The 23,166-nt window shown below is 55.2% G+C and overlaps 1 protein-coding gene across 1 annotated transcript in view; it reads left to right on the top strand.

Annotated features, from left to right (window-relative positions):
- Positions 1-1,944: 1,944 nt before the first annotated feature.
- The window catches only part of NTNG2 (netrin G2), an 81,554-nt gene continuing 60,332 nt past the window's right edge, over positions 1,945-23,166 (top strand). Inside the window, exons 1-2 of the mRNA XM_025359797.1 lie at positions 1,945-2,361; positions 6,407-7,101. Of these exons, the coding sequence (XP_025215582.1) occupies positions 6,889-7,101 (213 nt within the window). The 5' untranslated portion in view covers positions 1,945-2,361; positions 6,407-6,888. The remainder of the gene's footprint in view (positions 2,362-6,406; positions 7,102-23,166) is intronic.

The following is a 23,166-nucleotide window of genomic DNA, read 5'->3' as shown; positions in this document are numbered from 1 at the left end:
TGACCCTGCCCCGGGGTGACAGCAGGCTGAGGGCTGACCCTGGTCATCACTCACCCTGTGCAGGAGTCCCACACCCTGCCCTTCACTGCTGCCTGCAGGCTGAGTGCTTAAAAATCACGCCACTAAGATCTGTTCTCTTCTCCCAAGGAGCTTCCTCCTGCATAGAACAGGTAACTAGGGGCTGGCCCATGTCTGCCTTCCTGAGCTGCTTGGTGGGATAGGCCCATCTCCGGTGGTAGGCATCTGAGAGCGTGTGCAGGTAGAGGCACACAATGGCCCTGTTTTGACCCCTCTTTGAAAAAAGAAGGATTTACCATTCATATCTCACATATGGGGAAACTGAGCCCCAAAGCAATCTGGGCCGTATTCCAAGTTAATCAGCCAGCCAGGCCAGTGACAGAGCATCACCCAGGAACCCAAGAGCCCTGCCTCCCCGGCCAGAGTCCTTAGCTATGTGACCTTGGGCAAGTTACTTAACATCTCTAACTTGAGGCTTTGCTACTAGCAGTGAAGTCACTGGGCTTTGGCGAAGATTCAGTGAATAATGCACACAAGCTGGTTTGCATGGAGTCTGGCATAAAACAGGTGTTCAATAAATATATTATTATTATTATTACAGCAGATGACAATCTTTAATTCTGCATCCTCTGCCTGTTATGTCACAATATTCTAAATATTATTCAGCAGTATAACTCCCTCGCCAGTTTTCAGGGCAGCTGAGAGCAGGGAAGGGTTAAGGTGGAGGTGAAGGGTGGCAGCAGGGCCGGGCACTGAGGTGCCATGTCTTGCTCCATTCCCAACACCCTCTATGACCTTGGGCTGGTCTCTCTCTCTCTCTCTCTCTGCCTCTCTCTGTCTGTCCTCAGGCCCTTTGTTCTTGATGCATCCAAATGATAGTGCTGGCTGCTCAAGGCTGCAGTGAGCCCACCCCAGGAGGCCAGGAGTGTCCGAAAACCACATGTGCTTTTGGAAGATGTGGAAACTCTCCCAGAAGCCCTGGGAGGCAGCCTGGTAGGAAACCACCCGGGGGTCGGAGAGTACAGGGCTGCCCGATGTGATGTTGCCAACTGGGTGGCCTCTGCCCTGGGTTGCTGCTGCGGGAGGCCTCCCACACCTGCCTCCCATGCTTGCAGGGGAGGGAGGCAGAGAACCCCTTAGCCAGGCCCCTCCTGCCCCCCTACTCTGCACTCTCTGCAGAGCTGGCTTGGCTTCGTCAAAAGCAGGGCCCATCAGGGTGGAGGCGGCGATGTGTCAGCTGGTATTCAGGCTCTGGTTGTGCGCTCAGATCGCTCCCCCTCCCCATCTCCCCAAATCCACCCACCCACCCCGGTACCCACTGCTTGGGGCCTTCTGGGTGGCAGCACTTCACAGGGAGAGACCGAGGAGCAGCCCTGAGCCCCTGGCTGTGGGGGGTGGGGGAACTGACTCACTTGGCCCCCCTCCCTCGTGCCGATGGGGCAGCCCCCACACCCATGGGTGCTGGCACCCCAGCAGGCCCCCGGGTTTTGGAAAAGGAAGCTGCAGCCCGGCTGCGCCTGACCGGAGCCGGCTGAGGATGCGCTCTGGGCGCAGGGACCCGCTGGCCCCCGGGCCGGGAGGCGATGTTTAGGCAGCGACCCCCCAGAGGCTGCCAGGGCCACCCTGGCCGCGGGCCCGCGGGGACTCCCCTGCTCGCCGCGCCCCTCCCCGGGCCGTGGCGCGTCCCCCGAGCCGCGCAGTATTTCCTTCCTGCACCTTTAAGAAGACCGTTGCTCCGTGGTGGGATGGTGTGTTAAAGCCACACAGAGGAAGTTACGCAGCCCGGATCAGACCGAGAGATAAAAGCCCCGATGGTGATCGTGAGTGATGGCAAGAGGATTTAGCCTCGGCATTAACTTGGAGCGGAGTGCAGGGGGGCAGTGAAGCGCCCGCCATCTGGCCCGCGCCGCGCCGGGGGGATGCCCCGGCTCCCCGACGAGCCGCCGCGAAGCCCACCCGGGCCGGGGGCCGCCCGGCGCCGGAGCGCGGGTCCTCCCCGGGCCGCCCAGGGGGGCCAAAAAGTTTGCACTTGTTAGCGGCGACCTCCCGCTCCTCCCGGGCGGGCGATGCGGGCGGCGCGGGCGGCCCCCTCCCCCGGCCCGCGTCTCCGGGACGGCTGCGGGCGGCCCCCCCGGCGGCCGGAGGGCTCCCCGGCCCCGATCTGACGGCGGCGGCGGCGGCGGCGGCCACAGCGGCGGGAGCGGCGCGGGGAAGGAGCAGCGGCTTGCAGCCCTCGGCCCGCGCCCCCACCCAGCGCCAGCCCGAGGGGGGAGGCGCAGCGCCGGAGGGTGGCGGTCCTCGGCCCTCCCGGGTCTCCGCGCCGGGAAGCCGCTCCGAGCCGGGGTAAGGCGGGCGGGGAGAGCCCGGGAGGCGGGCGGGGGAGAGGCTGCAGCTTGGCCAGGCTGGTTTCATTTTTAAAGGGCTTCGGTGACCATGCAGGCTTGCCCGGGCCCGGGAGCCACTTACAGCGGCCCGGCAAAGGCTCGGATGCAAAAGTTGTTTGGTGGCGGCTGCTACGAGCTGAGGACTGGAGTCGCCCCAGAGGGGTGTGTGAGGGTGCGTTCTTAGCAGCATCTTAAAGGGGTAGCTTGTCTTTCTGGCCGGCTTCCACCGGGTCCTTTCCTTCGTGTGTGTGTGTGTGTGTGTGTGTGTGTGTGTGTGTGTGTCTATGTGTGTCGGGGAGGGATGTTGCAAGGATGCTCGGATGTGTCTCGAAAAAGGAAATTAACCCTACTCCCGCGCCTCTCCCCTACCCCAATTTCACCGCCACCGCTTAGAACCACCCCCATCCCGTGCCCTCCCATCTCTCTGCAAACTGGGAGCCTGTGAGTTGCACAGAGAAACTCCCGCGGCCGGGGCTGGAAACTTCTCCTGGCGCCGGGAGGGGGTCGGAAGGTGAGGGGGCGCAGGCACCGGCTTGGGGCCCGCGTGGAGTCGAACCTGGAACTGAGCGGCGCGCAGGTTGGGGGAGCAGAGGCGGCGGGAAGGCGGGAAGAGAGGACCGCGGGCTCTCAGGGTCCGCCCGCTCTGGAGTAAGTTGGCCGTCTGGGCGGGGGGCGGCGGCAGCCGGGTCGCCGCAGTCTACAGCGCCGGGGCAAAGGATCCAACTAGTTCCTGGGCGCCCTGCTCGGTGTCTTTTAATTAAGTGAGGCAGTGCCGAAAAAGGGGGCACCTCAGTCCGGGCCGGGCCTTTATTACAGGCTTAATTATTAATTGCTCCCGTGGCTTGCACGCAACTTTGGGAAGACAAAAAGCAGCTGCGGGGCTGCCGGGTCGTCGGTGTCCCAGGCTCGCAGCCGGCCCGAAGCACTGACTCGACCCCGGCCCCGGCCTCGACCCCGCCCGCCGGGACCCACCCGAGGCTGGATGCTCGCGCCCCGCCTCCCGCGCCCAACTTTCCAGGGCTCCTGCGGGCGGGGACCCAGGGGCCAGATAAAGGGCCCGCTCCGGAGCAGGGGACACCGGAGCCGCCGCAATTAGGACGCCCGCCGAGGCTGCGGTGAGCGCCGGGCGCCCGCTGGACCCCGCCCGGGGCGGAGGACGGGAAGGTGACCCCGCCGGCCAAGCTTCCTTTCCCTCCCGGCAACCCCTACCCTCCCCCGAAGGCAGATTTCACCCCCCTCCGCCGCCCCTGCCGAGGAGGGAGAGGGAACCCCGGGGTGGGCTGAGTCCCCTCCAGTCCCAGGAGCCCCCAGCGCCCTCCCTCCGGTGCCCCCAGGGGCCCCGCGCCCGCCGCGGCAAGTTTCCCACACGGCGAGGGCGCAGCCGGCAACTCCAAGAGGAACCTGCTGGCGAGCCCAGCCAGCTCGGGAGGCGCTAATTCAATAAGACAGAGAAATCTGAGTTCAGAAATCCTGATAAAATCTAATTTTCGGGTTTTAATACCCTGGCTATCAGCCCCCCTCGGTTCCTGAGGACTCTTAAAAGAAAATAAAGCACATTGATTCTATTTGTTTCTGGGAGCTGCAGTTTCTTAATAATATCAGGTGAAGATAAATTTTCCACGGAGAAAACGATCCTCCGGGATGCAGCCTTTTACTCTGAAAATTTCCCTGCCGACTCCTCACTCTCTGCGCTCCTCCTCGTTATCCGGGGACTCCTGTGTCTCTTCCCCCCTTCTCTTTTTTCTTTTTGGCAGAACCCGCCTGTAATATTCGTGTGCTGAGCTCATAATTCCCCCTGCGATGCCAGCAACGCCCAATTGATTGACTAGTTGTAAACACATTTTTCCCCTGGCAGATTTTGTTGTTGTTAGGGGTTTTTTTTATTTATTTATTTATTTTCCAGGGAATGCGTGGCATTTAAACCAACAGGACTGCAATTAATGGATTTGCGAGTTGCGCCGCGCGCGCCCCTCGCCCCAGCCTCCCGGCCTCCGGGCCTCGCTGCCTCCCCGCGCCCGGCGGCGTCCAGCGCCCTGCAAGCCCCGAGCAGCCGCGGGTCCTGCAGCTGAAGGAAGGCAGCAGCTGCGCCCTCCTTGCAAGCCGCAGCCCGGCGTCCTGGTTGTCCCAGCAGCCAGGAGCTCCCTACCTGTTAGTGAACAGTTGGGAGTCGACTGCTGGAAGAATTAATTAGGAACGTGCTGTGCTCTGGGCAGCGCGAGCTCGGGTAGTGGCATCCAAACCTTTGCCGGCCGCGCTATTTTATTTTTACTACATTTTCTCAGGTTGCAAAAATAGACACCGGGCACGTTCTTTCTGAGAGTTTTCTAGCAAGGAGCGCCTTCAAGGCCGGGCAGGCTCTATAACAGGTTCCTCTTTAAACAGCCAGAGGTGAGACGGGGAAAATGGTCCTGGCTGGGTTCTCATTCATCTCCATCAGCAGCCCTTCACCCAGAGAGAGGGGCAGGGGTCGCCCTGACGCAGATGAATGAGTCCCATGCCTGGAGCCCTGGGGCCCTGGCTGGGGGCTGCTCCCAACCTGAGGTGCTCAGGGCAGCAAGTGTCCGCCACTTCGGTTTGTCATTTTTGGCAGGAGCGTTTTTCTGTCTGGGTAGAGAATGGAGTTTCATGGAAGCACAGTTAACTCTTCAGGGGCCTTGCATGCACAGAAGGTGAAGAGGATGTCAGGGGAGAGCCAGGCTCAGACTGGACATTTGGGGCGGTTTGGGAAGTCAAATGCAATCATCGGAGGCATAGTAACCAGAATAATTAATCATGCAGGCACTTCTGCTGTAACTTATTGCAGTAACCTTTGCCCTATTGGCCAATATTTTTGGCCAGAATCCCATGCTGGCTGGACTTGGATTCTCCGGGTGATGTATCCAGTGTCTGGAACACACCACAGTACTGCAGTCATGTTATTTCCCGATGTAACGTTCATGTAACTGGCATCTATTTTGATATAACAGTTATATCTATTTTGATTTTAAATAATTAATAGAAGCTTAAAATAGCACAGCAATAATCATAATAGTCACCTATTTATAGACCTACCCTCTAAGAATGATTTGCAAAATGCTGGCCTTGATCAGAAAAATCTGAACTCACAAAACAGTGTCACCTCTTTGGCAGTCTTCAGTATCCCTAGTTTCTTACAGTTAAAAAAAAATTAAATTTACCATTTCAGATTGTGCCTATGATTGGGGAGCTGTTTCTCAGTGCCTGGCACTTCGTGGTTGGCCAGCACGTGGAGCACTCTGTTCATCTGTACATATAGGTATGGGCTCATCTGCACCTATAGTTACATTCTCATCTTTGCCTTCAACAACTTTGACATTCTGACTTGACAGTCACAGTATTTTAAAGCAACCATTAAATCTTGGCTCCTGGAGATGCTTTCAAAAGTCTCTGACCCCCAAACAGGGGCACTTCTGCTGAACTAACCCTCCCATAAATGAGAGAAAAATGCATCATCTTTTAAAGAACATGCCCGATCTCCAAATGTGCAACTCTGATATTAATAAAAATAACCCAGTTTTCTCGGGAGACTTTGCTAATGCAACCTCATTTTTTGCACATTTTGCCGGAGAGCTTTTGTTCTTATACGTCTCTATTCTCCCCCTCTTTAATTTGTTGCAGGTGTTGTTGCTAATGAGCTCTCTCTCTCCTCCCCTCTTACAATGAAAGACAAGCCAGACCCCAGGTACCTGGATGGATTGGGAGCTGAGATCTCAGAAACTTCATAATAAGTTGCCGATGGCTACCAGCCAAGGTCAGCTGGGCCCCATTAGTGCCGGCCCCCACCAAAGCAGAGCCAAATAGCCTTCTCCCCGGTTAGCACCTCAGTAGCTTTTTATTCTAGTCCAGTCACACAGCTGTTGCCACCTTAAGCTCATATGAAAGAAATCTCTTTTATTGGTCTGAGAACCCAAGTCCAGTCCCAAAGAGGGAACATGTTTCCAGCTAACATGTCCACCTCCTGATTTTATTTTATCTTTACAGTGCAGGCTGGAGGGCTGTTTTGCAGTGGTGTTGAGCACGTCACCCATTAAGAGCCCTTTAAAGACCTGGATTGATTGGAAGGACAAAAATTAAAAGCAATCTGATCCGGCCTCATGCAGGATCCCTGCGGATTTTCTCCTTATCCCATTTCCATCCACTGTCACAATTTGAGAGTCTGCCTGATTTGATCAGATTCACCTCCGGGGGAGGTGTGATGACAAGGTTAGGAGGACGTGAAGTTGTGGGCAACTTTCTGATCTGTCCATCAGCGGTCTGAGAAACACTGGCTCTGAATTTTCCATATCGGCCTTTTGGAAACAACAAGTTCCTCGCTGTTTGCAAAGCTTCAGTGCTTGGGTCCCTGGGACACCCGGCCACCCTCGCCTGGTAGATGTGGCATTTCCATGCTGAGGCCACAAGTCCCGCCTGACCCCGTCGCTGCCTCTCCAGGGCTTCTCTGGGCCGCGCCCCTGCGGACTGCGCAGCCATGCTGCACCTGCTGGCGCTCTTCCTGCACTGCCTCCCTCTGGCCTCTGGGGACTACGACATCTGCAAATCCTGGGTGACCACAGATGAGGGCCCCACCTGGGAGTTCTACGCCTGCCAGCCCAAGGTGATGCGCTTGAAGGACTACGTCAAGGTGAAGGTGGAACCCTCAGGCATCACGTGCGGAGACCCCCCTGAGAGGTTCTGCTCCCATGTAAGTCCAGTTACTGCTCTTTTGCTTGTCCAGGCCAAGTGGGAGGAGGTCTGGAGTAGATCCTTGGGGTGGATGAGCAGAGCTGGGGGACTGAGATGCAAGGCTGACTTTTCTGCCTCTTGACCAGGTCTGGACCAGACCTGGACCAGACCTGGACCAGGTCTTTGTCCCATCTTGGAAATGTGTCAAAACAGAGGCCACCCTGAGGACACTGGGGTCATGTGACATTGTTCTCTGGGGTAGGGGCATTCTCGGCCAGCTGGCCACTAGATTAGTTCCTTTGGGAAGCCCATAGTATTCGGCTCCCCAGCCTTGAGGGTAAGCCCCACCTCCTGTGTAGGAAGTCAGCATTCTGGGCGAGTGAGCGAGATGCTACCTGCAACATGATACCCCTCTGTTCATCCTTTCTGCGGTGCAACCTCTTAGCCCCCTCAATCCAATCCAGCAGACTGTACCATGAAGCTAGAGCATGCCAAGCACTGAGCTGGCCCTTTGCATGGGGAGGTTTGACGGAGGCTCAGAGGGGATTCACAAAGGAGGAAGTTGGGGGTCAGGCCGGGACAGACAGTGCAGCTGGGTCCCCTTCCAGTTCCATTCCTACATGCAATGGCGATAGCCCCCAGATAAGTCCGGGGAAGGCAGACATTCAGGCGTTGTCCCTTGCCTCCCTAGTTAGAGAAGGAGTAGTCCTAGGGGCACGGAGTACTTCAGTACTCAAGTAATGTTAACAGCAACAACAACAGCAGAGATGGTTGCACGCGAGCTGCCTGAATGTGTGGGCTGAGCCTGATGCCATTGCCAGGAGTCCTCCCTTCAGCTAGCCAGGTGGATTCTGTGTTGTATAAAGAAGGAGTGTCAGGGGAAGGCTCTGACCCAGTGACGTCTGTGGGCTTCTGTTCTGTCATCTGCAAAATGGGCACACTAAGAGCACACACTCCTAGGATCATTGTGAGGAGTTTGTGGTTTAATTAATGTAGGTAAAGGGTTCAGAATAGGACCTGGCACAGAGTAAGCGCATGCAGATGTTAGCCACTGTCATTCCGGTCATACAGGTGGGGCAACTGAGGCAGTCCAGGGGTAGTGGGTGAAGGCATCTGGCCAAGGTCACGCTCCAGGAGGTGGCGAAGCTGTGATTCCAGCTTAGAGTGGCTCCAGTGTCTCTGAGCTAAGCTGCTTCCCGCTGGGCAGTGCTTTGGAGGCCGTCCCTGAAGGCAGGGCAGAGCCGGGTAGGACAGCCAGGCTGCAGGAACTCACAGGAGGGGGTCGATGCCATCCCCCAGGCAGCTTGTGCCTCTGCATGTCCTTGGAGGAGCCTCCAGGTCTCCGGGCTTATGGTGGGGCTGACCCGGTGCCCCCACCTCAGAGTCCTGAGGACTCGATCTCATGGGCCGGCTTTGCTCACATCACAGGGCAGTCAGCCCGAGAAGGTAGCTTCTTACTTGGGCTTGTCAGTGGCGATGAGGCTGTCGTTGTGGGTGGTGGCTGGGCCAGGGCCAGCTGGGGAGAGAGGGAGGGAGGGAGGGAAGAAGGCGGCACGAAGCCAGGAGCTGGGGCTGGATAGTCTGTGGTCATAACTGCCCCGGGGACCGCAGGGCCAAGCACGGGGGCTGGGCTCTGGAAGCCAGGAGGAAAGCCAGGATGGGGGCTGGTGCTCCATCCACATCTCAGAGCCGGTGGGAGGGTTCTCTACACACTCCCGGGCACAGTCAACCTCTGTCTTGTATTAGAGTCTTGACTGTATTTTTTCTCTTAAATATTAATCACTGCCTCAATGTGCTTGGGGGAGCAGTTAAATCATAATTCTAGAACCAGCTTCGGGTCGAGGGCTTGAGGTGGGGAGATGACCCTCAGAGGCAAGTCTGAGGCCCTCTCCTGGCCAAAGCTGGCTAGGATGTCGTTGGCCCTGGACCTCTGCCCCGCCCCCACCCTCAGACAGAGAACCCAGCGCAGTGGGCAGCTGCCCTGGGGAGGTGGTCACCCCTCCCAGTCCCAGTGCTGGCAGAGCCTCATCCCAGGCAGCCGTCCTCAAGCCCTGGGGTCTGGAAGAGTGCACTCTCCCATCCCACCCCCTGCTCCTCTCCTGGGCAGACAGGTGGGGAAGGCAGGGGAGAAAGAATAGTCCCTCTCCACAATCTACCACATGGGCGAGTCCTCAGTGTCTCGCCACCTGTTTGATGGACTTAAATATTTCATCATGGGCTGCCATCCGGCTCTGCTTTGATTACAAATGTGCGTCCGATGAGGATGGGGAGGCCGCTGTGGCAGGCTGCCGGCTTTTGGAGGGCTGGCTTTTGGAGGGGTGGTTTTTGGAGGGCTGGCTTTTGGAGGGGATGGTTACTTCCAGACAGATCTGGATTCAAACCCTGATGTCACAGTTTATTGTGGCTTCCCTGGGAGGGTCCGGGCAGGTCTCATTTAATCATCTCTAGGATGCTCTGAGGTGGGTCCTAGTCTAATCTCATCTTAGGGATTAGAAAATGTTGCCTAAATCCTGCCAAGGTCACTTTGTTGAGAAGGCAGACTGGGAACTGCCTGTGGCCAAGGCCCATGCCCACCCACCAGGTGGCACAGCCTCCCCTCTCTCAACTTCTGACCTCTCTGAGTTTCACTGTCTTCCTCTGCCCAGTAGAAGCCATAATATAGGAGTGTCACGGTGCTGGTGGGACAGCGCAGCCCGGCCATGCTGCCGTGGTACGCACAGACACATAGTAGGTATTCAATGTGCAATACTAGTCACTGGCTTATTACTGTTGTGGTTATGGCCTTGGTGACTTTCCTGGCTTCTCTACTTCCCCAGAGTCCTTTGCCTCTCCCCAGCCTTGGGGACACCACGCCTTGTATTTCTAGTCTCTGGCAGCAGGTGGAAGATGCAGGCTGGGGGAGCTTCCATGCCTAAGCCCCAGCAGCTGTTGTTAACCAGCCACCAGGGGGCGCCCTCATGGCGGCCAGATGCCCACTGCCCCCCTTAGCCTTGCCATCACCCATGGGTCCTTGCTCTCCTTCGCCCCTTCTGCAGCGGGTGCTAGGTGTGTCCTAACATCCAGCCTACGGGAGCGCAAGCCTGGCTGCACTCTGAGGGTACAAGAGGGGCCCAGGGCGGACGGCCTTTTCAGATGCAGATTGCAGACCCTCTCTCTCTCCCAGGCTTCTTGTCCTTCAGCAAGGCCACCTGAGAACTGAATTGTAAATTCCAGCCTTGCAAGGAAGGGGAGGAGGCTGAAAGACAAGATAAATGAATAAATAAAAACCTATTGGCTCTAAATGCACAATGAGAATTAATAGGGATGAGCTCTCAACCGAGGATTCTTGGGCAAGGACAAAATTGCAATGAGGGCTGTGGGAGAAGAGAAGCCGCCCCCACCCAAATTCCCAGGGCCTGCCCCAGAGGTCAGCCCGGCAAGGCTGTGGGCCGGGGAGGAAGCAGGAAGGGCGGCGGGCAAAGGCGTCTCAGCCCCTCACAGGGTAACAGCTGCTTGCAGGACCCCTTCGAGATGGGGAGGGCATGACTGGCATTGGGAGGTACCCCTTAGCGCTCTGCAAGGCAGGGCTCCCGCCGGCTACCAGTGCTCCCCGTGACAGGAAGGGGGAAACCTTTCCTTTGTGCCTTGGAGACAAAAGCTGGCCACCCGAGACTCAGGGGCAAGCTGATGGGCAGGAGAGAGATGGAGAGAGCTACTGCCCAGGCAGCCTCACCTTGATAGAGGTGCAGAATCCTAGACTCCGCCCCGCACCTGCTGAGCCAGAATCTGCCTTTCAACAGGAAGTCTCTGGAGCGCTGGGGTGGGATTGGTCCACGGTGGTGGATGAAGCCTGTCATTGACAAAGTAGCCTGAGGTCTGTGGGTCCCATGGGGTCTGTGCAGGTTAAGGGGAGGGCATTGCTGAGGGGAGACAGGAGCCAACAGGAGAGCAGCAGGGGTCCTGGGAATGGGGGAATGGAGCTGGGAGCCTCGCTTACCAAGGCGGGGCGGGGGATCTGTGCTTCTGAGCAGGAGCCAGTGGAAGGTACCAGAGAGAGGCAGCACTAGCTCCTGACAAGAGCTACAGGCCTGGAATCTGAAGCCCTGAGCTCACATCCCAGTGTTGTCACTTGGGGGCTGGGTGGTCTGAGGTGAGTCATTGAAATTCTCCAAGCCTCGGTTTCCCTATCTGTAAAAGGGGTATGATCGTGACTGCCTTGCCCACCTCACTGACTTCCTGGGAGAGGAAATGCCTCTTACAACGTACCAGAAGGTGCTTGGCGGAGACTGTAAGTTCTGTTCTAGTGTGAGGCTTGAATATTATTGTTTATCCAATCTTGATAAGCTTGATGTTTCCACATTGACATGGGTGAACATTTGAATTTCAGCCATGTTGGAGTCTCCAGCATACAGAGGCATCTTGGCTTTGGTGGACAGGAAAGCCGAGGGCAGGCTGTGAACGTGCATCTTTGAACACACATCTTACTCAGTTAGAACCTGCTTTAGCTTCTCTGTGCCTCAGTTTACCCAGCTGCAGAGCAAATGGTTCCATTCCTCCCCCAGGGGGTCTGCTGGGCTGATGAATGCAGATAGCAGGCAGGTCCTGGAGTCCTCGAGCCACTCCCCACCGTGACATTGAACACCACATGCAGAATCAAGGTCAGAGACACTCTGCCACCTGCCGGACCTCGATGATCATGAAATGTTTCCATCCAACAATGCAGAGCTGACCAGCCCAATGGCTCTGGCCTCCTTCCCCCTCTGTGTTTCTGGCCGCAGCCTCCCTCCTCTCGCCATCACACCCATCCAGTTGGTAGGTGTTTCCAGGTCTGACCTCATGCCAGGGGCAGTTGTGATGGGAAAGTGAGATGACTAGAGAGAACTGAAGCGAAAAACAAGAGAAAACACAACAGACATTGAAGACAATGCCCAGCTAACAACAAATGGTGACATCGGCACCTGATATGACAGGAGCTGGGGAAGGAGGAGGGCGTGCCCCTGCCCATGAGCTCTCCCGGCCGCTCCAGCCTTGGCCCGTGCTGTCTCCTCCACCCGAAGGCCTGCCCCTTCCTTCCTTTGTTTTCAAGGCTACCGCTTCTACCCAGATAACCCTGGCTCCTTTTTCAAGGTTCAGGTTGGACCCCACCTCCTCCTCCAGGAGGCCTTCTCTGACTCCCTTGCCCAGTGAGGTGACGAGGCCCCGTTTGGTCATCACCCTGCTCACTGACTGGCCTAGCAGTGAAGAGCTCTGGCCCTAGGGATGGAGAGTTTAGAATCCCGTGCTGTGTGATCTTTGATGTGAGACCTAACCTCTCTGAACCTTAGTTTCTCCAATGGGAGCTATTAATAGAACGTGCATAGGAGACTGTCATGAGCATGATGCTCGGCACATAGTAGGTGCTCACTGCGTGCTGGCTGTTGGGACCAATTCTCTAACTTTAGATGTCTGCTTTCCCCCTGGACTGTGAGTTCCTCAAAGGCAGGGCTGTCTCGCTATCTTTGCATCCCCAGCACCTCCCTCTGGGCTTGATCAGTGCTCAGTAAGCATTTCCTGAATGATTGGATGCATGGGAGGAAACATGGTGTGATCCAGGAACGCTTCTCAGAGGAGGTAGGATCAGGGCTGAGTCTTTTTTTTTTTTGGAGTCAGAGTCTGGCTCAGTCACCCAGGCTGGAGTGCAGTGGCACGATCTCGGCTCACTGAAAGCTCCGCCTCCCGGGTTCACGCCATTCTCCTGCCTCAGCCTCCCAAGTAGCCGGGACTACAGGCGCCCGCCACCACGCCCGGCTAATTTTTTGTATTTTTAGTAGAGATGGGGTTTCACCATGTTAGCCAGGATGGTCTCGATCTCCTGACCTCGTGATCCACTTGCCTCGGCCTCCCAAAGTGCTGGGATTACAGGCATGAGCCACCGCACCCGGCCAGGGCTGAGTCTTGAAGGAAAAACTGGGGTTTGGGTCACAACAGAGGAGACCCTGGAAGCCCCTGATTCTCACCTCTGCAGTCCCTGTTCTGTGGGATTTGCAACTGGATGAAGCCGGGAGGTTTGCACAGCTCTGTCCTTAAGTCAGTTGCAAGTGACTTTGGCGCCTGAGCTTCACCAGCCGTTAAAGCCACTCAGTCTCTTGAAATGCCCGAGGCAGGGCCCAGCCTAGGACAAGAATAGTTCCGTGAAATGACATCTTGTTGCACAGTGAAGTCTCCCTCCTGGGCAGTAGACAATGAGAAGACCGAGGCCCGGGGCCCACGGAGTGAGATCCTTGCTTCTGACTTCCCTTGAGGGAATGGGGTTGAGTCCAGACACCCCGTGGAAGGCAGGCAGCCATGCGAAAGGGCCCAGCGGGGACACTTTTCCAAAGAACGTCAGAGACTTACAGACCCCAGACCTTTCTGGTTTGCGCATCCCCACCTTCCTGGACTGTCTTCCTCTATGCTCCCTAGCCCTGATGTTTACTCCATTTCCCTGTTTCTCATTTATTGTGGGTATAATCACAAGCTGCCTCCAATCCCACCTGCAACGAGGCAGGCAGTGGACGGACGGATGGATGGACAGGCAGGCAGGTCGCACCATGCAGTGGATGTGAACTTGGGCTTCCGGAGGGAGCAGACGGGACTCGGGCACATCCCGCACTTCTGGGATGTGGAACTTGGGATAAGTCCCTGGTGACACTAAGCCTTGGTTTTCTCGTCTGAAACTGGGCATGGTGCTGGACACAACCTCAAAGGAAATGTGTACGAATAAGATGAGACCAGGTGTGTGATGCCCTCAAGCTGGGTGCCAGCACAAAAGGGATGCTCAAAAAAAGGGCCAGGCGTGGTGGCTCACGCCTGTAATCCCAGCACTGTGGGAAGCCAAGGTGGGTGGATCACCTAAGGCCAGGAGTTCAAGAATAGCCTGGCCAAGATGGTGAAACCCTGTCTCTGCTAAAATTACAAAAATTAGCCGGGCGTGGTGGCGCTCGCCTGTAGTCCCAGCTACTTGGGAGGCTGAGGCAAGAGAATCACTTGAACCTGGGAGATGGAGGTTGCAGTGAACCAAGATCGTGCCACTGCACTCCAGCCTGGGCGACAGAGCGAGACTCCGTCTCAAAAAAAAAAAAAAGTTGCATTTTTATTTTTTTTAATTCTAGGATTTAGCTTGAGGGACAGAAGAGGACCCCACAGGCCAAACCCACAGCCAGAGGCACAGGCCGTGCGCTCAGAGGTGGGCCTTGCAGGATGGGAAGGGTCAGGAGAGTGAGGGTGTGGGCGGAAGGAATGGTTGGTGCAGAGATGCAGGGAAGAGGGCCGGATGATTCAAGAGGAAAGTGTGTGGGTGACAGACAGGAGACAGTCCGCACCCCTTTTCCACCTCATCCAAGCCCCTGTAGGTCTATTACTGTGCATCTGACTGGTAAGTAGTCTGAGACTTCTCAAAACCCACTGAGTGTAGGAGCTGGGGTTCAGCCTTTCTGTGTCTGGCTCCTGACTGCTCGCTAGGGTTAGGAGGAATTAGGCCACGGGCTCTGAAGAAGCAAGAGGGGCAGGAGGGCAACTGAGAAGAAGAAGCAAGAGGGGCAGGAGGGCAACTGAGAGGCAATGGTGGGAACTCAGAGCAGGGAAGCCCTGCGCCACGGGGCTGGTCCAGAGCTCACCAGGCTGGACCACGTGGGTGCTGAGCCGTGGCCCCTGACCGGGGCTGACCTGGCCAGAGTCCCTGTGGCCAGTGCTGATGCAGGGCTCCTTCCTGGAGTGGCCGGGCGATGAGGAATGGGAGAAACAGCAGATGATGCAGGAACCCGTTCTGTTCGGCTTTGGTTTGCAGGTTCCGATTTGTTTTTCATCAGCAGCAGATTTGCTTAAATATATGAAAATGTGTTTCTAATTCCCCGAGCACACACCAAGTGCTGGCGGGGGAGGGGGTAGTGCATAGGAGCAGAATGAATGCCACGGGGAGCCAGAGTTCTAGGCCCTGGCTGCTGAGAGACCGAGGATACGCCCCAGCCTCAGTTTCCCCAACTGAGCAACAGGGGGTTTGGCTAGATTAACCAGTTCATTCGATGTTCCCTGGTGATTGCCAGGTACATTCTGGGAGTTTAGGGAAATCCAGATTGGTCAGAGACAAAACCACAAAAAACGGTGGACTCCGGTGCAGACAGAGGGATCCCAGATGTATATACCTCGGGCTCAGCATAGCAATAAACATTTTTAAAAAGATTTTAAAACATTTTTTAAACTCAGGTGAAATTCACATAATATAAAATTAACCAGTTAAACAATGTTTTGGCGGGTGCAGTAGCTCACACCTATAATCCCAGTGCTTTGGGAGGCCGAGGCAGGAGGATCACTTGCGGCCAAGAGTTTGAGACCAGACTGGGCAACATAGTGAGAACCCATAACTAAAAAAAAAAAGAAAAGAAAAGAAAAAAAAAGTCTTACTGTGTCTAACATAAAACTTGCCTTTTAAACTATTTTACAATATCCAATTCAGTACATTCACAGTGTTGTGCAACTAGCATCTCTACCTAGTCCCAGCATGTTTCCATCACCCCGATAGAAAACCCTGCACCCGTTAGTTACTCCTCATCCCCTTCCCCTGCCCCTGAAAACCACGAGTCTACTTTTTATCTCCATGAATTTACTTATGCTAGACATTTCATACAAATGGAATCAGACAATATGAGGCTCTTTGTGACGGCCTTCTTTCACTGGCAAAATGTTTCCAGGGTTCGTCCACATTGTCGCGTGAATCAGTGCTTTGTTCCTGTTTATGGCTGCATAATATGCCATCGTGTGGACACACCATATTTTGTGTATCCATTTCCTAACTGATGGACATCTGAGCTGCTTCCACTTTCTGGCTATTAGGAGTGATACTACTGTGGACATTTGGGTCCCAGTTTTTGTATGCGTGTACGTTTTCATTTCTCTTGGGTGTCTACCTGAAAGTGGAGTTTCTGGGTCACAAGATAATTCTATGTTTAACTTTTTGGGGAACCGCCAAACTTTTCTACAGGTGCTGCACCTCTTATGTTCCCACCAGCAATGTACGAGAGTTCCAGTTTCTCCAAATCCTTGTCAACACTTCTTATTTTCTGGTTTTGTTTTGTATCATTAGGATGAGCCTAGTGGGCATGGGGCAGTATCTCATTATGGTCTTGATTTGCATTTCCCTGATGGCTAATGATGTTAGCCATCATGTGCTTATTAGTTGTTTTTTGTTCGTTTGTTTTTGTTTTGTGTTGTTTTAAGACAGAGTCTCATTCTGTCACCCAGGCTGGAGTGCGGTGTTGCGATCTTGGCTCACTGCAACCTTCACCTCCCGGGTTCAAATCATTCTCCTGCCTCAGCTCCCAAGTAGCTGGGATTCCAGGTACACACCACCACACCCGCCTAATTTTTGTGTTTTTAATAGAGACAGGGTGTCACCTGTCTCGAACTCCTGGCCTCAAACGATCTGCCCACCTGGGCCTCCCAAAGTGCTGGGACCACAGGCGTGAGCCACCACCCCCAGCCTATTTTAACTTTAATAAACTCCAATGTATGTATTTTTTCCTTTTGTTGCTTGTGTTTTTGGTGTCATATCTAAGAAACCATTGCTAAATCCAAGGTCAGCAGTATTTACCCCCATGTTTTCTTCTAAGACTTTTATAGTTTTAGCTCTTGTATCTAGGTCTTTGATCCATTTTGAGTTAATTTTGTATCTGGTATAAGGGAAAAGGTCTATCTTTATTCTTTTGCATGTGGAGATTCAGTTTCCCCAACACTATTTGTTGAAGAGCCTATTCTTCCCCCACTAAATGTTCTTGGCAACCTCACTGAAAATCAATTGAGCATAATCTATGCACTTACTTCTGGACTCTCAAATCTCTTTTTTTTTTTTTTTTTGGGAATCAGAGTCTTGCTCTGTCACCCAGGCTGGAGTGCAGTGGTGCAATCTCAGCTCACTGCAGCCTCCACCTCCCGGGTTCAAGCGATTCTCCTGCCTCAGCCTCCCAAGCAGCTGGGATTACAGGCACTCGCCACCACGCCCAGCTAATTTTTGTATTTTTAGTAGAGACGGGGTTTCACCATTTGGCCAGGCTGGTCTTGAACTCCTGGACTCAAGGGATCCGCCTGCCTCGGCCTCCCAAAGTGCTGGGATTACAGGCGTGAGCTACCGCACCTGGCCTCAAATCTATTCCTCTGAAGCATCGAACATTCTATGTGCACTACTTCATCGAACCCTCCGGGATAATCCACACAGTAGAAACTATTACTCTCCTGTTGTGCCCATTTTATAGATGAGGAAACTGAGACTCCAAAACTGAGCGAAGTCAAGACTCAAACTCAGATCCCAGTCATTTAATGCCTATGCCACAGTGAGGCCTGAGGAGGGGAAAAACCCAAACGGTTACCCTCTCCTCCCTCTCCCCACCCTCATTTTCTTCTTCTGCTTTCAGGCTGGGATGTTGACTTGGATTCTCAGAGCAGGGGCCTTGGAAGGAGATGCTGTGACTTCTCTCTGGCCTCCAAATACCTCCCTAGCCTCCACTCCACCTCCGTCCCTCTCCCACACAGCCAGGCACTGTTCTATCCTCTTCTTTGTCGCACAGTCAGTGCTTGCATGTAGCAGGTACTTAATAAATGCTAAAGATAATTATCCATCATTTCAAATAGAGACACACAACTTAGAAGGCATGCTGGAGATTGTCTAAGGCCAGAGAAACCCCAACATCAATAAGCATGGTACAGCGAAATTGACGGCTCCCGGGAAAGGGGACCCCAGAAGCAAGTGGCTGGTGTCCCTCCACCTTGCCCTAGGCCCCTGAGTTCCCCAATCCACCCCCAGGAAGTCCTGGGCTCCTGTGAAGACAATATAAAACCACTAATCAGGTCAAGTGCAGTGGCTCACGCCTGTAAATCCTAGCACTCTGGGAGGCCGAGGCGGGTGGATTGTCTGAGCTCAGGAGTTTGAAACCAGGCTGGGCGACACAGTGAAACCTTGTCTCTACTAAAAATACAAAAAAAAAAAAATTAGCTGGGCATGGTGGTGATGTGCACCTGTAGTCCCAGCTACTCAGGAGGCTGAGGCAGAAGAATTGCTTGAACCCAGGAGGCAGAGGTTGTGGTGAGCCAGGATTGTGCCACTGCACTCCATCCAGCCTGGGCAACAGGCGAGACTCCTTCTCAAAAAAAAGAAAAAGAAAAAGAAAAAACCACCGATGAGACCCATCCCTCTCCCTTCTCATTTCCTATGGGGAAACTGAGGCCCAGAGGGTTGGAGTGACTTCCTTGGGCCCCCATGAGGAGCTTCAGACCCTGGAGGCTCCACCCCAGGCCAAGGGCTCTCAAAGAGGTAGACTGGAGCCATGAGGACCCTCCCCAACCAGGTCTCTGTCCACCTACACACGCCCTGGATCTGACTTCATGTGACGGCATCTGGTAGGGGACACGGGATGCCTGCCCAGATGCCACTGCAGCCAGCGGGGGCTGGAGCTGCCTCTTCAGGGTCAGTGAGGGTGATGCATCCACTTCCCAGCCTGCTTAGGTGAGCTCCCGCCTATGTGTCACTACTGGTGACTCTGGCACAGCTCAGAGCCAGATCTTGGGGGCCCTGAGGGGATCAAGAGCGCGCCCTAAGCCCAACTGCCAGCCGTGGTCCTCTCTGTGGTGGAGAGCGTCACGGAAGGTGGACAGAAAGAGGGCTCTGTGCCAGGAGGGCGAGGCCAGATAGGATGGTGGCGGGAATGCTGGCGGTTGCAGCAATGCCGGCGATCATGGCGTGGGTCTCAGTGGTGTGCTGGACGCCTGGGAGCCTCAAGAGTGAGGCTGGGGCACACGTGCTTCCGTCGTGCCACACACCAGTGGTGATTCAGGGAAAGGCGCTGTGCAAAGCAACCCATGCGCGCGGCTTTTTGCCTGCTCATAACAGGACGGAACCAGTTCAGTGTGCAGATGAGGAGAGGGAGGTGCGGGGAGGGGGAGACGCTGACCCAAGTTTGCACGGCCAAAACTAGGATCAGTCTCCAGGGCCTCCGTCACCGTCCTGTCCTGCCTTCTGTCACACAGGAGTCCAAATGGTCGTTCTGAAATTGAGAGCTAGCAGGGCTGGGATCTCACTGGGTGGCCACAGAGGGATCCCCTGACCTCTTGGGGTCTCATTGGCAGGAGGGAATTGTATTGGAATATCCAGGGGTGTGGATCCCTGTGAATCTAGCCCTGGAGTGTTCCAGAACTGCTCACTCTGTGGAAAGGGACTCGGGCCTGTCTTCAAGGACCTGGCATCCTTCTCTCCCAGTGCAGTTTATCTTGGGGACCGTTTGGGCCTCCTCAGCCCCTCATTCCACCTCCCTTCTGCTGCCCAAGTCATTCGTCCACTTGACTCCAAGAGTCGGCTGGGGAAATAAAAGGATATGAAACACGACCAGGCATTTTCCCTTGGCCGGAGCAGAAGTCTGCTGTCGGGCAAAAGGTGAAGAAGAGACCAGTGAGAGATGAGCCCACAGTGCTCCTGCCCTCTGCCAAGGCAGGCCGTCCTCGGCTGCCAGCCTGCAGTGGGGGCGGTGTCCTTCTGGGAGGTGTCCCTCCCTCTTGGGGATCAAGAGATGGCCAAAAGCAGGTGGAGAAGCCTGTTATCCAGAGCGCACCTTGTCTCTGTCCCTGTCCCCGCTCAGGCACAATCCAAAACCTTTGCCCACAGTTCTGGGACTGGCACTGTCCTGGGGCCCAGCTCCTAGGGATGGGGGCTTCCCCGGGCACTGGCTGCCAGGAGCTGGGTGGCCCCGGGGAAGTCTCTTCCCATTTCAGGGTAAAGACTTCCTGCCTATAAAATGAGGGAGTCTGCAGGTCAACCTCAGAGTCCCGCTGTACCCCCAGATTCTGCTTCAGGGAAACAGAGAGAGAGAGAGAGAGAGAAGGGAGAGGTGAAATAACCTCCCAGCATCCAGGAAGACCCGGAGGGGAGAAAGGCAGGGAACCAACCCAGAGAACCCTGGAGCAGGAGCTTCTCACTTTTAATGGTCATGGCCCCACTTGAGAATCCACGGTGCTCTTCACAGAACCATGCATGTGCACATGTGTGTGCAAACGCTGGGCTCATGCAGAGGCACACACACACAGATAAGGTTGCAAACACTTTCAGGGACTTCCCAGATTACCCTGAGTCCACCTGTGGTCACTTTCGGTCAACCATCTGGCCTGAGCAGGTTCTGCCCTCTAGGGTCTCTTTACCCTCAGGGAAATCAGTCTTTGGTTTCCTGTCATTGACAGGTCCAACTGTCTCAGGACTTTCTTTTTTTTTTTTTTTTTTTTTGAGACAGGGTTTCACACGGTCACCCAGGCTGGAGTGCAGTGGTGCAATCTTGGCTCACTGCAGCCTCGACCTCCTGGGCTCCAGTGATCCTCCCACCTCAGCCTCCTGAGCACCTGGGATCACAGGCATGCACCACCATGCCTGGCTAATTTTTGTATTTTTGTAGAGATGGGGTTTTGCCATGTTGCCCAGGCTGGTCTTAAACTCCTGGGCTCACTTTCTTTTTTTTTTTTTTTTTCTGAGACAGAGTCTTGCCCTGTCACCCAGGCTGGAGTGCAAGCGGCATGATCTTGGCTCACTACAACCTCCACCTCCCAAGTTCAAGCAATCCTTCTTCCTCAGCCTCCCAAGTAGCTGGGATTACAGGCACCACCACCATGCCTGGCTAGTTTTTGTATTTTTAGTAGAGACGAAGTTTCACCATGTTGGCCAGGCTGATCTCCTGACCTTAAGTGATCCATCCACCTCGGCCTCCCAAAGTGTTGGGATTACAGGCGTGAGCCACCGCACCCAGCCATAGCCAGACTGTCTTGATTCTATATCTTTCTCCTCCTCAGAGAAGCAACATCGAACATTTGTTGAGTGCCTCATGTATATCAAGCCCTTAACCTAAGTTATAGCTCATTGAACCCTCACAGAAGACTTAAGGTAGAGCTTGTATTTAGACCCATTTTGAATATGAGGAATCTCAGGTTCAGAGAAGTTAAGCCACTTGCCCAAGGCCACACAGCTTCAAAGTTAGAAGAGCCTGGCACCTCCAGCCTGGGCCGCCTGGCCCGGCGTCCAGGTTCCTAAACAGGCTGCTCAGCTGACACGGGTCTCTCTGGATCTCAGAAAGTGCCTGATAGACGGAGGCGGCTGTCATCTGTGTGTGTGTGCATGCATGCGGCCATGTGTGCTGGTGAGCATACTGTCCCTGTCAGCCTCTCCTCCTCCAACACACCCGGGCGGTCTGGAGGAGGGAGGGCCCGGAGGAGTGACGCTGGCGTTCCCCACCCCCTGCCCTTTGAGACACGATGGAGTCTGTTAATCCAGTTACTTGATAATTCACTTATTTCATGTCTATTTGGCAGCAAGCGTGCTCCCACGCACCAGCTCCGGGGAAGGCGAGATGGTTTTGCCTGGAGGAACCCGATCTGTTTTTCTGGGGAAGGAGTGGGGAAAAAAACTGCACCTAACAATGGACAATAATGGGCCTAAAAATAGAGGGTGGAGGGTGCAGGGCGCGGAGGAGTGCGGTGTCTGCCAAGGGAGGGCTCCAGGCCTGTCTGCTTGGCATGAGGCAGCCCTACTCTCCTGCCCAGTTACCTGCCCCTGCAGTGGGTTGGCCGCCTCTCAGCCTAGAGGAGGGGCACAAGAAGGAGGAGGCCCAAGCGGGTGGGGGGCTGGGTGGCCTTCCTTGCTGCCTCTGCCCGCTCCAAAACGGAAAACTGTCCCACCCAGGGGGTCCTTGAGGCAGCAGCCACGACCTCGGGTGGACACTGCACCCCATCTGTCCTGACTAGCCGTGATGCCCGGGACCTTCCCCCAAGGGGCTCAGGCATCAGCTGAGAACTGCAGCTTTGGGTATGAGCTGTCTCCCAGCAAGAAAGGGAGGTGTCAGGGTTTTGTGGCTCTTTTCCATCTCCCAAGACTTGGGGCAGTCTTCTCGAAGGCGTCAAGTCCGGCGGGCAGCTATGACCCCACCAGGGGCGGAGCAGGCAGGGACCGGGCTGCCCTCCAAGCCACTTGGATGGCTCTCAGTCGGGGTGCACACTGGACTTGCCTGGGAGCTTTCCATTCCCCCCCGCTGCCTCAGCTGCCCCCCAGACCAGCTTCAGCAGCCTCTCTGGGCAGCCCAGCAGGAGTAAGCATTAAACCTCCCCAGGTGGTCCCAGTGCACAGCCAAGTTTGAGAAGCACCGATTGAAACCTCTCCCAGGCCTGCCCTGGAGCCCTTCCAGCCCGAAGCATCTTGTTGTCTTAAAACTGAAAGACCAGGAGGAAGAGAATTCCATGGCCTGCCTTGGCCCTCTTGGAGCCTCTCTCACATCTGAGCTGCAGGTTCTCCGTCCTCCTTCTGGCTTCCTGGGTGCCGAGGGGTGCCGGCTCTCCAGTCTTGGGAGAGGGCCACCTGAGCCCTCATACTTTGTTCCCAGGCTCTTCACCTGTCTTCCTGGAAGGAGAAGGAGGGGGGCTGGCCAGCATCAGGGCTCTCCCTGGCGCTGCTTAATGTCAAGCTGCCCATCTGGCTCCTGGCCTCCCTTTGGCCTTCTCTCCTGTGCTCCCCACCAAGCTCCTGGCTCAGCAGCGTGCATGTGTTAACCCATCGCTCCCTGCAGCATTTTGTGCGTCTGGCCTGGCCCTTTGCTCAGTCCACCTAGAGCACCATCCTCCCAGACTAGTCGAGTCTCCCTCCACCTGTCCTGAGCCCAGATGAAATCCCACCTCCCCCAGGAAGTCTTCTGACTGCCCCAGCCTGTCACCTCCAGGGCGTGTCATCTGTGCCACTCATGGGGACCAGGACACAGGTGACTTCTCTGGTGGACACAGCAGAACAGTCGACATTCCCGTAAGTGAGCAAAGTGCCCGAGTCACCCCAACTGTGACCTTGAGCAAGCGCCTGGCTCGGGGGGCCTTGGCTCCCCCACCTGTAGGTAAAATAACAGGAACAGTGCCATCGTGTGGGTGCCCTTCCCTGGGCCACCTGGACCAGCCTCTCAAACCTGGCCGCACATCTGAGTCACCTGCTGAGGGTTTTGGTTAGTTGGTGGGTTAATTACTTGATTGGTTAGTTTGTTGGTTTGTTTGTTAGCTTTCTTTTTTTTTTTTTTTTTTTTTTTTTTTTTTTTTG

Source organism: Theropithecus gelada, chromosome 15 (genome assembly GCF_003255815.1).
Source record: "Theropithecus gelada isolate Dixy chromosome 15, Tgel_1.0, whole genome shotgun sequence".
NCBI classification, from domain to species: Eukaryota; Metazoa; Chordata; class Mammalia; order Primates; family Cercopithecidae; genus Theropithecus; species Theropithecus gelada.
This window is presented reverse-complemented; position numbering and strand designations above follow the sequence as displayed.